Raw genomic sequence first — 16,474 nt, forward strand, 5'->3', positions numbered from 1 at the left:
TCAACTTTAAGAAACTTTTATGCAACTCCACTAAACAATTGCTTAAAATAATTTTTTCTAGTTAAATGGAAATGTCTTTTTTGGAGTCCAATGCATACTCTAAAAGTACCGAAACTCATTTAGTTATTTAGTTATTTCCCCAATGAGATGGTAATAGCCATGGGAATGAAATAATATCTCATACTAATTAATTCCCAAATGGTTTTTTTCTTCTTTAAATATTATCCCGTATTCTGTCAATTAAAAACAGATGAACAGCAAACGACAAACTCTTACTTTTGGATAATAAACTGAAAACTCTGAGAACCAAGTCCTCTTAGACTGACGAGAAAACACCACATTTGAAGAATGGGAAGAGAATTTCCCTGTTCCTTCTCCAGTAGGATGACAGAGAATCCATATTGACATCACATAAAGTTATTAGTATGAATACCATTTGTCAGACAAGGAGAAGCAAATGGAAGTACAGTCCTGAGAAGGCAAGGAGACATACATGCAAGCTACTGAAAGTGGCAAAATGTAAGTGGAAGACTCAAGATTATAGTCACATGTTTTAGGATCTTTTAAGGAACCAGAAAGTGGGGCACTTCACAGATTTCTATTTCCTAGAGGAAATGGAAGAAAATAATAATTGGTCAAATCCTCTTAGTGCTTAAGTTTCTTCCTAGGGCTGAGTAAGACACATAGGGAGTTATTCTAACTCTTAGAGCAAGTGATGCTATTTCAATAAATTATTGCTGCAGTGTGCTAAGGGGTCCACTTTGCTCTGGAAGAGCTCATGTACCTCCCAAAGTGCCATCCAGGTTGTGACTTAAGCATTGAAAGAGGATTGGGCAGAATTTTGAGGCTGTAAAATTATGATGGAGTACTCTATAAGAAAACTACTTCTTTCTCTCATTTATCCTCTGAATAGAGGAATACTTATGAAAACTCCTCTGTTGAATTTGCCAGGATGGGGAACTGGGCCCTGAATGCTCCTAAGATCACTAATCTCCTTTGCATATGGAACTTCTGTTGAAATCTGTGGTGGAAGTCACATGAATGCTAACACCAAGGCAATAAGCTTTTCCAGAATAGACTGCCCAAAGAAAAAGGTTGGCTATTTAATGACTTCTCTCAGTTAACCACCTCCTGTCTTCTACAAATAAACCAGAGGTGGGAGAAGACACTGGAAATGGAAGGCAGTCCATAATGAATGACCTTTCCCATCCTCCCATACTGACACATTTTTTTTAGGAGTTTGCAATTCAGATCTGCAATTATGATGTGGAGGTTTTGCCTATACCAAACACAGCCTCCTCAAATCAGTGTTCTTCATGAGGCCAATGGCTTAAGTACCTTTGACATAAATCCACAGACAAGGTGAATGACATAACCCTAACCCTAAATAATTTTTTTCTAAATATTGCCTTATATAATCTGTGCCTCTACAGGTATGATCTGGAAGACATTGCTCATTTATTTGAAACTGGATGGACCCAAGGAAGGAAAAAGCAAACTCCCTCATTGAGCTTAATTTTTGCTTGGAATTTTTCTAATCTAACAGATACATATTCATTATGGAGAATGTTCTCTTTCTCCTTTAAATCCTGAGAAACTTTTTTCTCATCAAAGACTGGCATTGTTGTTTACTTGATGTTTGGTGCTTCATGAGTTCATCAACTTCCTTTGAAAAGCCTTCAGCCAGGATTGAGTTCTACTGTAATAGTCTCCATGACTTTCCCCTTGTTTTTAGCTGCACATTGCCTATTAAAGCACAGATGCAAAACTGGCAAGATCCAACAGCCTTTTCTCATGCCAGAGAAGGGAAGTGCTCTATGAAATTATGCGAGATGAGGGTTTACTCAGTCCTGTCTAAAACTGAAATCATTTTGCTGCTGGGAGTATATAGCAAAAGGCATCTTCTAGTAATCTCTTAATATTGGAGGCACAAAGCTAACCCAAGGAAGCACATTGCAGACTCAGTTTTGTCTGCTAATGAGGCGAGCAGCTGTGTACCTTTAACCAAGTGGACTTCACCAATGCATGAAATCTCCCAGAAAGAAGTTAACAGCCATGGCCATCTATCTCCTGAGATCTGTGATCCCCTGAGAAAATGGCCCATCTGAGACACAATTTACAGGTAACAAAGACAATGATATTGTAGGAAGCTATAAAATGGTACTAAAGTAGGTATAGTGACCATTATCATAATGACTGTAGCCTGGTTTAATTTCACATTCATGTTGATGCAAGGTTATGTACTAAAGTTAACAGGTATTAGAATATTTTATACTGTTTCAGTTAGCAGGCTTATGATGAGTGGTGAAGGTCCATTTTACTCTACTTTACTTTATAGTTTGCCCAGTTTTCTCTCTCTTTGCCTACGTTCACTAAGCTTTACCATCTACATCAATGAGGACATTATAATTGTGGTATAAACACATTCACACACATACATACGGACATATACATATGTTATGGTCCATATGAGGAAATCTGCCCATTTGCAGATGTTATACCTATCTGCAAATGAGCAGATCACCCTGCCCAGATGGGGAAAACCTTTTAAAGACCATTAAAAACCATTAAGACTATTAGCTCTGCATTGGGATAAGAAAAATAAAATCTTTGACCAAGGGGGTACTGCCTTTTTCTGGCATCAGAAGACATTTGATATGAGGTTTTCACAGACCCGTTATCTCACAAATACTTTCTAATGCATTCATTGTTTTGTTTATTCTGCTTATCACAAGTCAGAGGTAACCCACACATATTAATAATTCTCCTTCAAAATATATTAACCTTTCAGTTGATTTTGAATGGTCCTAGCTGGTTTTCTGTATTTGAGCAGGGCCAAAGTGGACAGTTGCAGAAAAGGTCAGAATGTCTGCAAATGAGCACTTTCTTCCACATGGATCACAAAATATATTAAATACAAATACATGTATATGTATATATCATAAATATATATACATATAAACATATATATACACATACACAGAAAATGAATTGGGAAGTCCTTTGGTTTAAACTTGTTTAAATATCTACTTCCCAAGTGCATAGGTTTCCTTTGACCAATCTGTTCAGAAAACAAATATGAAAAGTGCCACAGCAAATTTGATAATTCCTTAATTTTCCCCCTTCCCCTTTTCAATGCTCTTTCCATAACACCACCACTTCTAAGTCTTTTCCCTTCAAAAAATAACATTATTTGACCTTCTGTCTTAATCTATTACTAATTCACAGATTCTCCTGTGGAGCTTCACAATTACTTCCAGAGTCTAGTCTATAGTGAAGACCAAGGTTCCAAAGAGAACTCATTTTCTGAAAAACAAACACAAAAACCAACTCTTATTCCCCATCCCACCCCCAGAAAAAGCTGGCACTTTGATGTACTGTGAATAATCCACTCTGAATCTGGCTTGCCTTGTTACATTTGGCCAGCCCAAGCAGCTGAGGTCTGAGCTTCCCTGCATCTCTGTGCGACATTTGGGAAAAAAAAAAGTAATTCAGTTTGTCTAAGCCTCTCAGACAGTTGTGACGTGGTCAGGATTCTCTTGGATTTCTATGCACTCAATCTCCTCCCTCTCCTTTCGTTTAGCGCGTTTCTTTTTCTTATGGTGCTTTTTGGAGGGGGGGAAGAAAGTTAGGAAAACAGGTAAGATAACAAAACAGTGCAGAAGCGTGCAACTCCCAGTGAGCAGCAAGCATTTGAACAGTGTGAAGGTCAAGTTCGAAGGCACAAACAGGAGGGGGACCAACCCAATAAGAAAAGAAGTAACATTTTGCAAAATGGCTGTCCCGTGCTCTTGTAGGGAGCTTTTGATACACTGAGTTCGGGTGTGCTCAGTTGCTAATACAAATGTGTAAAGCAGGGGTGCACAGTGATCAATGGAAAAATTTAAAGTGTAGATAAGGCACAAGATAGAAATGCAATCCATGTCTACGTTCCAAAGCGTCATTAAGCCCAGAACACCCAGCTCTATTGAGGTGACACTGAGAATTAGCCAGAAGTTTCCCAGAGGGTGGATCACTAAGAAGAAAGTTAAAATTAACATCAGTAGGACTCCAAAGCCAGCAATCAGGACAGGCATGGTGACAGACAAGCCATAGTGATCCATGAAAACAAAGGAAGGATTGAACACAATGAACCGGATGCTCTTGGCCAGAGACAGGGGTCTAAGTTTATCTAGTACTTCAATTACTTCCTTCTGCTTATCTCTGCTAGTCCTGGCCACCAGATACAAGCGGGAAGCAATGATATTGCTTTCATCTCCTGCCTTGGAGAAAATTATATCATTTCGGAAGTGCTGGAACTCTGGTTTTTTTAAAAAGGAGTTTTGCAGGACACTGATGAAGTCACTCTTGTTATTTGCACTGATATTGCTGACTTTCAGGAACTGGTAATACTGTTCAACCCAAGACACTGCAGTGAAGCCACTACAAAGTCTTCTTAAGTCTTCCTGGACGGTGCCGTTCCAGTACTCAAGGGGCTCATATACATAGAATCCAATCACTGGACTGTAATTGCTGAAGTATTCTTGCTGTAGGATGGCATAGGAGACGCTTGGGGAATCACTGGCAAGTAGGCTGATGATATTGGCCCCATCACTGATTTGCAAGCAGCCCATAAAGGAAAAGGAAGCATAGATGAGATAAAGGATAACAACAAATGGCTTCACATAGATATTTGTAATCCACTCATTGTAATGTTCCCGGAGAAAATGCTGAATGAAGTGGTTCTGGTAGGGGTTGGTCTCATGGTGAGAAGTCTGTTGATGCCCATCACTCATCACGGTCTGGAACCAGACGGGCTTACGATCTAGGTATTCTGCAGAAGGAATTTTGCAGCAGAAGATGCTGTGGTAACGGTTTTGCTCTAGTTGGCCTGCAAAGACCAGGCAGGAGCCAAAGAAAGAGAATATGTAGAAGTAGTTCAATAGGATGGAGACACACATGTTCTGACAGAAGACCTTCACGGCCTCAATGTTGGTGAAAGGACTGGCACCCATACCAAACGTAATGAAGTATAAGGAGCTGGTCATGGTGTAGGTGACCATCACATCAGAATAGGCATCAGCAACCCTGTCTTTGAAGGGCAGATTCTCTCTGGTTCTCCTCCATCCTGATAGAAGCTCAAATACTCCCTTTGTTCCATGACCTATAAATAACAATACAGAATAAATGAATACAAACTATTATTCTGCAATTCAAAGGTTCTCAAACGTTTCTTGCTCCTGGAAAGTTTTGTTGTTGTTGTTGTTGTTGCTGTTTTTTGTTTTCTGGTGGGGAAATGGGGATTAAGTGACTTTCTCAGGGACACACAGCTGGTAAGTGTCAAGTGTCTCAGGTCGCATTTGAACTCAGGTCCTCCTCAATCAAAGGCCAGTGTGCCACCTAGCTGCCCCCTGCTCATGGCGAGCACTGACTGTTGAAGATAGTAATGCTCTACAGGAGAGGTGGCAAGCTTAAACATGTAGATCACAAGTATTAATTCTATACAATTAGTAAGAGTTTCACACATACCCAGGTGATTGAAAGTGTAAGCTCCATACAATTCATGGGAGGTTCCTGTATATGCAATCTACATATGAGAATTATAATAATAGCTAGCATTTACATAGTGCTTTAAGATTTGCAAAGAACTTTACAAATATTATTTTATTTTATCCTCACAACAATCTTGGAAAGTGGATTATAAATTTACTATAAATCCCAAATACTTTGGAATATACCTAGGGTGCTATTCTGGAGTGTACTTTGAGAACCCTGATGTAGTTTAAATTCAACATTGAACTTACAGTTGAAGGTAGGGTTAACCTTGAGCTTCAGGGTTCATAACTCTCAGAAACCCTATATAACTGGGGTTATAGATTTTTGGCTCTCCTGACATAAGACATAAATTTGATCTACCAAGGCAAGATATGTTTTATGTCTGATTTAGCAAATTCCAAATTTTTGGACCTACAGGGGACAATGAAATACTTATTTGTACTAAGCTTTTTGGTACTTCCAGTATAGTCTCATAAAGTTACATTTCCCCCATCCATACATCTTTATCTACCTAAATAGATTTTGAATTGCTTAAAGGAAAAAATGACTATCTTATACTTCTTTATATCCCTTATAGTACCTAAAACAGCATATATATATATATATATATATATATATATGGTGCATAATAATAGCAACAACAACAATAATAATGTTTCTATAGCACTTTAATTTTTGCAAAGACTTTTCCTAAAACTACCCCATTGAGGTGAATAATTTCAAGTATTGTAAATTCTCATTTTACTCGTAAGGAAATTGAGGCTAAGAGAAATTTCTATCAAGACTTTGAGATAGATGGAAACATAGGCATTTTCTTGTTCAATTCCATAATTTGACCTAGAAGGAATCTGAGGTTCAAAGAGAAAAAAAAAAAGGATTTTCTCAGTTATATGAGTGATAAGTGGGGAAGCTGAGGTTTAAATTGAGATCTTCCATCTTAATATCCAGCGATCTTTCTACAGACAAGAGCACATAGCTCTTGCTTTAGAACTAGGATTTATACCCAAGCCTCTTGACTTCTGGCTCATCCCTCTTTCTACTATACAATGCTTCCTCCTTCAATCTATCTTTTTGAAGTTGGACACTATGAAGGATACTACTACCCGAGTTCCTTCACTTAGGAAACTGCAAGGTGATGCTAACCATTTCAAAAAAGATTGAAAATGTCTAACTTTCCATTTTTCCATCAGAAATAAGTACAAAAAATTGACTGGCTGACAAATTTCCATCTCCATGGAGTTAGTGTGATAGGCAGTAAGCAACTCAGACAGGGACCATATCTACTGCTTGCTTTATAACCATCAAATAGTCTAGAAGCACATACAAGGTGAATGTTTTCAAAATATCCACAGCTCACTACCAGCCTTTCAAACCATGGAATACCTATTTTCCCCTCCAATCTGATTAGCGTAACACATGCAAAACATGTTTACAATTGCATCCCACTTTTATAAACTAATGGAATATTTGACATAATGCATTGTCGTGGTTTGGCCTTAAGGACATTTAGAGATCTTATGGTTTAGAAGATAACCTCCCAGAGAAGTTTATGGGCAAACCAGTTTAAGACATGGTCCAATACTTTTACTTTTTTTTTTTTGATGGGGCAATGAGGGTTAGGTGACTTGCCTAGGGTCACACAGCTAGTAAGTGTCAAGTGTCTGAGGCCAGACTTGAACTCAGGTCCTCCTGAATCCAGGGCTAGTGCTTTATCCACTGTGCCACCTAGCTGCCCCAAGATCCAATAGTTTTAGAAAAGGAAGGAACATTTGGGAAGTGAACACTTGCCTTCAAGATGTTATCTGAAAATATGATTTGAATTGTTGTATGACAATAGTAGGCTCTTGGCCAGAAACCCAGCACACAAAACAGTGCTTGATAAAAATATATTTTCTTGGAATTTTGAAAATCTAATTAAGATTTTAAACAGGAAAAGAAAATGAAGTAAACTATGTATAAGTGCAGTACAATTGAAATAATTCTGGAATCTGGTGAGCTGGGTTCACATCAAACCTCTGATGCTTAATACTTGTGAGACCTTTGGCAAATGAATAGCTCCAAAGGGTCCCAGCTTCCTCATCTGTTGGGCAGTGGAGGACATGTGACTGGAGATATGAAGATGGATATGAGGTACAAGAGGCATTGTGGAAGTAGAACACAAAATCTGGCAACTGAAAGGATATCAATGAGTTGAGGATAAACATGAATGATTAAAAAGATAGTGATTTAACAGAAATGGGATTTTGAAATAAGGACAGGGTTTTGGGAAAATATAATGAGTTAATATTTGGACATGTTGAGTTTGAGATACTAGAGCAAGGTCAATATATTGTTAATAGCTGCAATAACTTCCACAATGACTGTTCCCTGTAGTTTCTATGATTCCTTTTAGTTTATACATAAATATATTGTTATACTTTTTTGAATTTTTTAACCTTTGAGTACAATCCTGCCTCACTTTAAAGGATGTAAATAAGTTAATATTATTTGCTACAGAAAGCATACGTGCTTAATTTACATCTTTATATTAATATAGCAAGGCATTTTAGGTAGACTCTCCCCTATTTAATCTGGCCTAGAATTTCATATTTAGAATCTCAAGGTAGGGAAGTGGTGGTGGTGGTGGGGTAACATAATCACTTCTACAATGCTTTAATTCTACACTCGAGAGAAAAAAACTTAGTCATTTTCTTGGCATTTGCCATAGAATTGACATGTTTTCCTGTAAATGTTAATTATCCATTTGTTTTTATTTTGAGTAATGAAGATCTCTTTTCATAATTACCTCTTGGCTAATGCCCAGCTAGTTCCAGTTGGCCAAAAAATAAGACTTTTTACCCCTCTTATATTAGGGAATCTTGAACAAATCAGAGAACAATTTGCTCCCACGATCTCATGCTCCTCAGTCAATTACTGTCCTCAAAAATTTTAAAGGCATAGGAACTGATGACATAATTATAACAGTAAAAAGAGAGAAAGTGATCCAGGATGGAAATATATGGTAGTAAAGGTAATAGATAATAGCTACCCACTAGTCATCATCCTGGAACTACAGCAATTACATCTCCCTCCTCACCCCTGCCCCCATCCCCACCCAAGGAAGGAATAACACTAATAAATGTCAGAGATGGGCTTTTCCTTTATAAGAAGGGAAAGCTAGGTGCTATCTTTGGAGGTTCAATCTAGGGAAATGCCTCACCAATATCTTAATCTGGAAAAAGACTGAGGTTTAGGATGACACTTGCATTCCAAACATTTGTAAATTATAGGCTTCAATAAATCTTCTTTGGACAAACATATGTTTTGCAAAGGTTTCTTTTCCCCAGCACTAGTCTAGACTCAGGGTTACCACATAATAACAGGAATTTGCCACAAATTAAGAGACCAAAATAGATAAGAGAAAAAGGTTTTGCTTGCTCCTCAATTTTAAATGCCATGAATTTAAAGAGATCTCATACTAGTTGTTGCAGTGAAAAGACCTAATTTAGAGGCTGACAAGAAATTTAGTTTGAAATCTCCAATACGTAGTTTGTGACAAGGGAGTGGGGCATATGAGAGTCAGACAAAGGCTGAATATGTTGATTAGAGAGACATATACCTAGAGATGATAATTGAGACCATGACACCTGATGACATTATCAAGAGAGTACAGAGAGCAAGAAAAATCTGGGCACAGAGTCTTGATGGAGAGGGGATATGATATGGAGGATGATCCAGCAAATGAGACCAAGAAGTAATCAGACATATAGAAGGAGAACGAAGAAATTCAAATGACATGAAAATCCAGAGAGAATAGAATATCTGGTAGGAGGGAGTCAAAAGTATAAACAATAGAGAAACTCAAGGAGTAGGAGACTTGAGAAAAGGCCTTTTGATTTGGAAAGCAAGAGACTTGTAACTTTAGAGAGAAATGTTTCAGTTGAATGATCAAAGTAGGAAGCCAAACTGCAATAGATTGAGAAGTGAGTGAAAGAAAAGTGGAACCAATGACTATAGATAGACTCCTTTTTTCTAGGATCATAGGATGATACATTTAAAACTGGAAGAAACCTGAGGCATATAATAGAATCTTCTCACTTTGCAAATAACGAAATTGAGGATTAGAGAGATTAAGATTAAGATATGTTCGAAGTTACACTGACAGTAAGTAGCAGAAATGTGAATTGCATCCAGAACCTTTGACTATAGATTTAGAACTGGAAGTTACTTCAGGGGCCATGTAGTCCCACATGATCATTTTAATGATATGGAATGCAGAGGGATTAGGGATTATTTAAATTGTTTAAGGTCATGCAGGTTGAAAATGGCAGAATCAGCATTTGAATTCATGTTTTCAGACCCCCAAATAATGCATACTCTCCAATGGAGTTTGGCTGAGAGAGGAAGGAAAGTTATATGATTATAACTTAAGGGGATGATAAGGTCAAATGCCAATTTTTTAGGGATGAAAGACATCTGGGTAAATTTCTGGGCAGCAGCAAAAATCATCCAGATTAGAAAAGACTTAAATTTGAGAGAGTAGAGCAGTAATTATAGGAATAATTTTCCAGAAGAGTTGGGAGGGAATTTAGGTTGAGTATAAGTTGGCCTTCACAGGGAGAAAAACTACCTCTTTATTAAAAATTGGAGAAAAGAAGAAAATGGCAGATGATGTCAAGGAGTATTGACAAAACAAAAAGGAGGAACTGGTTGTTGAAATAGCAATGTTAAGTATCTTGAAGGATAATGACTGTTCCAATCTAGAATTTGTGAGGCAGAAGGAAAGGAATGCCAGGACTAATCTCAAATACATACTACATTTCCATGGAGAAGATTTCAAATGGTATAGGGAGAGGATAAATAAAATCCAACCAACTAAAATTCTATAGGAGAAGAAAGCCCAGGAGTGAAGGAAAAGTCTCAAGAATAAAATCTAAAGAAGACACGATAATTTCAATTAGGAGGGAAAGAGGGAGTTGCCTCAAGAGAGATGTGAATTTACAAGGACCTCATTAGCAAGCCCAGATGTTAAAAAAAGACAGATGAAAGCAAGGGTAGATAATGGGTAATCAATACAAAAATATGTCAAGATGCTATAAAAAGTGTTTAGCAGTATTAAAGTGCAGAATTGAATACCGAGGAAATTTAAGGACAAGAAGTAAAGTTGTAGGGGAAAAGAGGAAGACAAAAGAAGGGATAACTCATATTTGGGGTATATGGGATGATGAAAACTCTGAAAGACAAGAAGTGAGAGCTGATCAATTATTATTTTTTGGCTTCTGTTTTTACCTACTTAGAATAATCTCACAATATTTGAACTGGAAAGGGTAGAACAAAAATGCTTAATGGAAACTGATGCCAAAGATAAATAAGGAGCTAATAAAAGAACACTTTGCTGCCTTAGATAAATTCAAGATACCTTTCCCAGATAAAGGATAACTTAGGGTACTGACCTAATTTAAAGGTTTAATTGCTGAATTTTTGTCAATAGTCTTTTGAAATTGTTAAGAATGAAAAATATACTATACCAAGAAATTGAAGAAAGTCAAACGTTCTGATTTTCAAATAAGGGTTGAGAATGGAGTCAAACTATGCATCAGTAAACATTCAATCCTGGTAGCATTCTAGGATATATTATTTGTTTTTAAATTTGTTTAAAAAAAATTTTTTTTTGCAAGGCAGTGGGGGTTAAATGACTTGCCCAGGGTCACACAGCTAGTAAGTGTTAAGTGTCTGAGACCAGATTTGAACTCTGGTACTCCTGAATCCAGGGCCGGGGCTTTATCTACTACGCCACCTAGCTGCCCCTCAGGATATATTATTAAAGGGATGCCTAGTGAACACCTAGAAAAGGAGAAAATTATGAAGAGTCAACATGGTTTTACTTAAAAACAAACAAAAATGCATAGTATGGTTTTATCTATATATGTGTAAACTTAAACCCAAATGAACAAAAACCGAAATCAGTCATGCCAGATTAAGCTCATTTCCTTTTTCTGACATGTTCTAGGTTGTTAGGGCAGGGAAATATTAAAAATGCAATTGACCTAGACTTTAAGCACAGTTTTTGACAAAAACTCCCATGCTATCATTGTGGGAAAAGGATATGGCAGTATAATTAAGTAGATTTGGATTTCAATAAACCCACAGAATAGGTATTAGTGATTTGATATTAAATTAGAGGGAGATTTTTAGCATAGTGGTCCAGGAATCTGTACTTGGGCATAAATTTCTTAACATTCTTAACATTATCATAAATGTCTTGGCAGGCATGGAAGAAATGTTTATCACATTTGTGGATGACCAAAAGCTTGGAGGGATAGCTAAAATACTCTGTGACTGTAACAAGGTAAAAGATCTTAATAGCCTAAAATGATGAGTTGTGTCGAAGAAGATAAAAGGGAAAAGGAAGAAATTTCAAGGAAAATTGCATTTAGTTTCAACATATAAACAGATTGGGGAACATGTTGGTAAATGTCACTTTATCTAAAAAAGGTCTAGGGGTTTCTGGACTGTAAGCTTAACATGAGTTAACAGTGTGATATGGCAGATAATAGATTCTTAGGCATCAGTAAGGCAGGCTTAGTGTTCAGGACAAGAGGGAAGGGCCAATGGCACCATATACTAATTCTGGTTGTGTTATATCTGAAATATTTTGGTCAATTTTGAGCAACACATTTTACAGTGGACATTGCTAAGCTGGAGACTGTCTGTATATCAGTTAAAGAGACTAGACCTTTATCTGGAGAAGAGGAGATTATAGTTGTCTGATAGTATTTGAAGGGCTGAAATGTAAAAAAAGAAAATTAAAAAATAGGTTAGACTTGTTCTGCCTGGCCCCCAGGAGAAAGAATAAGGAAAGATAGTAGAAGGAGAAGAAAAGTAGTATTTGGTCTTCATATCAGGGGGAAAACACACACATAACACACCCCCAACTTCCTTATAATCGGAGTTTTTCAAAAGGGCTCATCCTTACTAGAAGAAATGGAGCAAAGGTCAAAGGATGGTTTCTTAGGTGAGTTTTAGGGGGTATTCTTTATCAAGTATGATATCACATATATGAAATAGTCTCTCAGGTCCTTTCCAACTCTGAGATTCTGTGACTCTTTGGGACTATGGTCCAATCCTTGTCCCCTCATTCTTCTCTAAACACTTGTTCAAAGTGATGGATATAGAGGAGAAAAAAATAGTGACATGATGTTTTGGCAATATCCTCTTTACCTCTCCCTCTCCCACAAGTGAATCTAGAAATTACCATGTGCTATACATCATACACTGACTTTTAGAGTGAATGGAAATATTCATATAGTACTGCTGTTACACTTGCAAGCACAAAGATACTATAGAGGAACCTTGGAATCCTGTGAATGGAGACAAGCAATGCTTGGGCTGCTCTCCAAGAATGCCATTAAGAAGAATATTTGGCTGAAGGAAACAGAATGACTCACCCCCTCAGGTTCCTTGGTGCATAGAAAATATACTTCTTTGTGCATCTAGCTAATGGAATTATGGGTTAGTGCCTTATATGTGATAGATACTCAATAAATTGGACAAGTCACTTAAACTTTCTTGTTTCATTATTAAAAAAAAATTCTGATAAGACTGGAGGACCTTTTGGGCTTCTTTTGATTCTAGTCCTTTGATTCTGGTCTCAATTTGTTTTTTGCATTAACTAAAATATTTGGTAAAACCTTCATAAGGAAAGACTTTGGAATCTTGCTGTAACACTATCTGTCTGCAGTGTTAGGATCTTTTGATAAAAGAGACTGCCTTGATATGTCTAATAAATGAATGGATGGAAAAATTTTTGAATGAAGGGAAAAAAGACCTTTGAAATGATACCTGAAAGGGAAACAAAATGGATTTTATGCCAATTTCAGTTACATGGAGAACAGGTTCTATTGTATCTTATGGTCATTTCTGTTTGTATGCATGTGGACTCCATCACGGGAATTCATTGTTAGGGTTTAGTTACTACTAATTCATGATGAAAACTAGGCATTGGTAATTGGTTTCCCCTTCATCACATTGCCCTATGGTCATGCTATTGTCCTAGGCAGGTGACCTAATTCTTTCTTTATGCTCATGGGCATGGCTTCTTAAGACCAGTAACACATAGGGATCCAGTAGAATAAAGTAAAGCAGAGAAAAGCTAGCCTTTCCTAGGAAATCTGTGTGAAGCAGACAAGTGCTAGAATCCATCTCTAGGAAGTTGGCCCTTTTCCCCTAGAGTCAGAGTAGTTTAGAACTGGAAAGGATCTTTGAGGTCATAGGATTATATAAATTTAGAAATGGAAGGGGGAGTATAGATACTATGTAGTCTAAGACTGAAGTTTCAGAGATGGGTCAGCTGGAATCCAGAGAAGTGAAATCACATGTTTTCTACTTGTTAATCACTCCTTTCTCAGACATGACTTCAGTTGGGAGATATGGGCAACATCTTATCTACTCTACTTATATATTTACATAATACCTATACATCATATTTTTATAATTGGCTGCCACATGTATAAATGACAAAGTATTTGGTGGATACGTAGAGTCACAATATGACCCTTGGAGAAGTACAAGGATAATGCAGAGGATTGCCAATTTGTGTTGAGTATTCAATACCAGAAATCATATTCATTTAAGGGAGGTGTTTATTCAGGAGGCTGATTCTAACCTCAAAAATCTTTCTTTGGTCCTGGAAAAGGCAAAAATGTTACTCTCTTATACTCTGCATAATGTGAGAAAAAAATGGTTTTTGGGGGGCCCAGAGGCCCCCCCTCCCCACTCAAGGACCTAACTCAGGAGCCTTGCCTGATCTCTTTCAGAGCCAGTCCAGAGTCAGTAAAGTTGGAGCTAGGATTCTGAATAGAGACAATAGAGATTAAAAGCATACCTACCTCAGAGGGTCTGTCCTCTGGACTCTGGCCTCAGCACATACTGCTCATTTTAATATGGACCACCCTCAAGTCCACTAAACCATTAGATTTGAATGATGCTTGTCAATTAGCTTTGAGCAACATGTAAGGGCTGCTCTCCCACGCGCTCTCTTGGCCTGGGACACTGGAGGAGGCAGACACACTGCCCTTGTTCTCTTCATTCTCTAACTAGGTACATAGGGTTTCTGAACTTTTGGAGTCGTGCTCTCTCTCTACTAATTTTTAATATGCTTTAATAAATGCTTAATGCCAAAGACTGGTGCTATAGCCTCTAATTTGTGCGTAGCAATATATTAGAAACCCCAGCTAAGTTCCCTAAAACCTAGAACAGAGACAGGCACCCCCCATATATTTTCTTTTTTTTTTTTGTGAGGCAATTGGGGTTAAGTGACTTGCCCAGGGTCACACAGCCAATAAGTGTTAAGTGTCTGAGGCCGGATTTGAACTCAGGTCCTCCTGAATCCAGGGCTGGTGCTCTATCCACTGTGCCATCTAGCTGCCTCCCCCCCGCCCCATATATTTTCAAACAACACAATACTTTCCCTCATACTGTATGACCCCAACAGAGTAACAACTTTTGGAAGATTTTACCCTCATAGCAGTTGGATGTTACTGATAAAGATTTCCAGTTCAACATTGCGTTAGCCAAAGTAGAATGTGGTTTGTACCTATTTTTCCAGGTGTAGAACTCTGCAGCAATCAACTACCGAATAATTTTAGTGCAGTCCAAGTCCATCTGTTCATTTAAAGCATATGCTAGCATGAGGGAGGGATTCATCATGGTCATGAAGTAATGAAAAATTAAATTAATTATTGTGTGGCTGAGGTAACTGGTGCCCAGGGATCATAGTAGTGGACACATTCCAATATTTAATCAATAAAACAGGTTGTTTTTATAGAACAAGTGGAATATCTTTTTCATGCTCCTATCTCATTCCACCAGGCAAAATGCCAGAAAGTAAGGTAGAGGTGGGCATGACCTAACTGTTTATTATGGAAAAATCATGTGATCGCACAGCCTTTTAATGGGTAAAAACATAGTGAGCATATGAAACAGAACATTAGCTTTGGGTTTAGAAGAGCTGAGTACCTTCAATGATACTGTATACTTTCCCTCATACTTTTTCTATCGCCACAACAGAGTAACTACTTAGGTATGGAAAACAATTAAAATTTCTTCAGACTTCACAAAGGGGAGACCTTTTAGCACCTGTAAGTAGAGGAGGTAGCTTCCTGGAATGATTAATAAGAGATTGGTATAAAGGGGACCTAAGTTCAAACCCTGCCTTTCTTTTACTACCTTTATGATATTGAATGAGTCACTTGCCTCTCTGGGCCTCAGTTTCTTTATCCACAAAATGCTAACAATACTCACTATTAAAGTTATTACAGAAGAGGAAATGAAAGAATACTTCAAAATTCCTTTAAAAATACTCTTTGTATATGAGATGTTAGTTGTTTTATAAAAATATATGAACCACTAGCTTGCAAACATGTCCATGCCCCCTTCATTACACTACTTGTTATTCTTTTCTTAGAGTCTTCTGGAAACCCTACCAACAGACAGCTGTTCCTGTTGTTTATATTGAGTTCCATTAATCAAGTCTTCTTTTGATATGAATTTTAACTCGATCTCACTTGAAGAGAGTGTTATTTCTTCTAAATGCTATATGCTACATGCTAGGGATGACATCTTGGAAGTCACTTAACCTATGTGTATCTACATTGAAAATGTGGGACACTAGGGGCAGCTAGGTGGCGCAGTGGATAAAGCACCGGCTCTGGATTCAGGAGGACCTGAGTTGAAATCCGGCCTCCGACACTTGACACTAGCTGTGTGACCCTGGGCAAGTCACTTAACCCCCATTGTCCCGCAAAAAAAAAAAAAAATGTGGGACACTACAGCTAGAATAGCCTTAACCTATTGTCCCAAGACTGTTGTGAACTTTGACTGTATCTATACCTTCCTCTTAGTTCCTTAAATTGAATTCTGGAGTGGCAGAACCAACAAAAAGGGAGGAACAATTTCTTAG

The 16,474-nt window shown here is 37.6% G+C and overlaps 1 protein-coding gene across 3 annotated transcripts in view; it reads right to left on the reverse strand.

Annotated features, from left to right (window-relative positions):
* Positions 1 to 3,129: 3,129 nt before the first annotated feature.
* The window catches only part of PTCHD4 (patched domain containing 4), a 305,199-nt gene continuing 291,854 nt past the window's right edge, over positions 3,130 to 16,474 (reverse strand). For all 3 annotated transcript variants that reach the window (XM_044004580.1, XM_044004581.1, XM_044004579.1), the window contains one exon: positions 3,130 to 5,143. In XM_044004580.1, coding sequence (XP_043860515.1) covers positions 3,510 to 5,143 — 1,634 coding nt within the window. In that variant the 3' untranslated portion in view covers positions 3,130 to 3,509. The remainder of the gene's footprint in view (positions 5,144 to 16,474) is intronic.

This window comes from Dromiciops gliroides, chromosome 4 (genome assembly GCF_019393635.1).
Source record: "Dromiciops gliroides isolate mDroGli1 chromosome 4, mDroGli1.pri, whole genome shotgun sequence".
NCBI classification, from domain to species: Eukaryota; Metazoa; Chordata; class Mammalia; order Microbiotheria; family Microbiotheriidae; genus Dromiciops; species Dromiciops gliroides.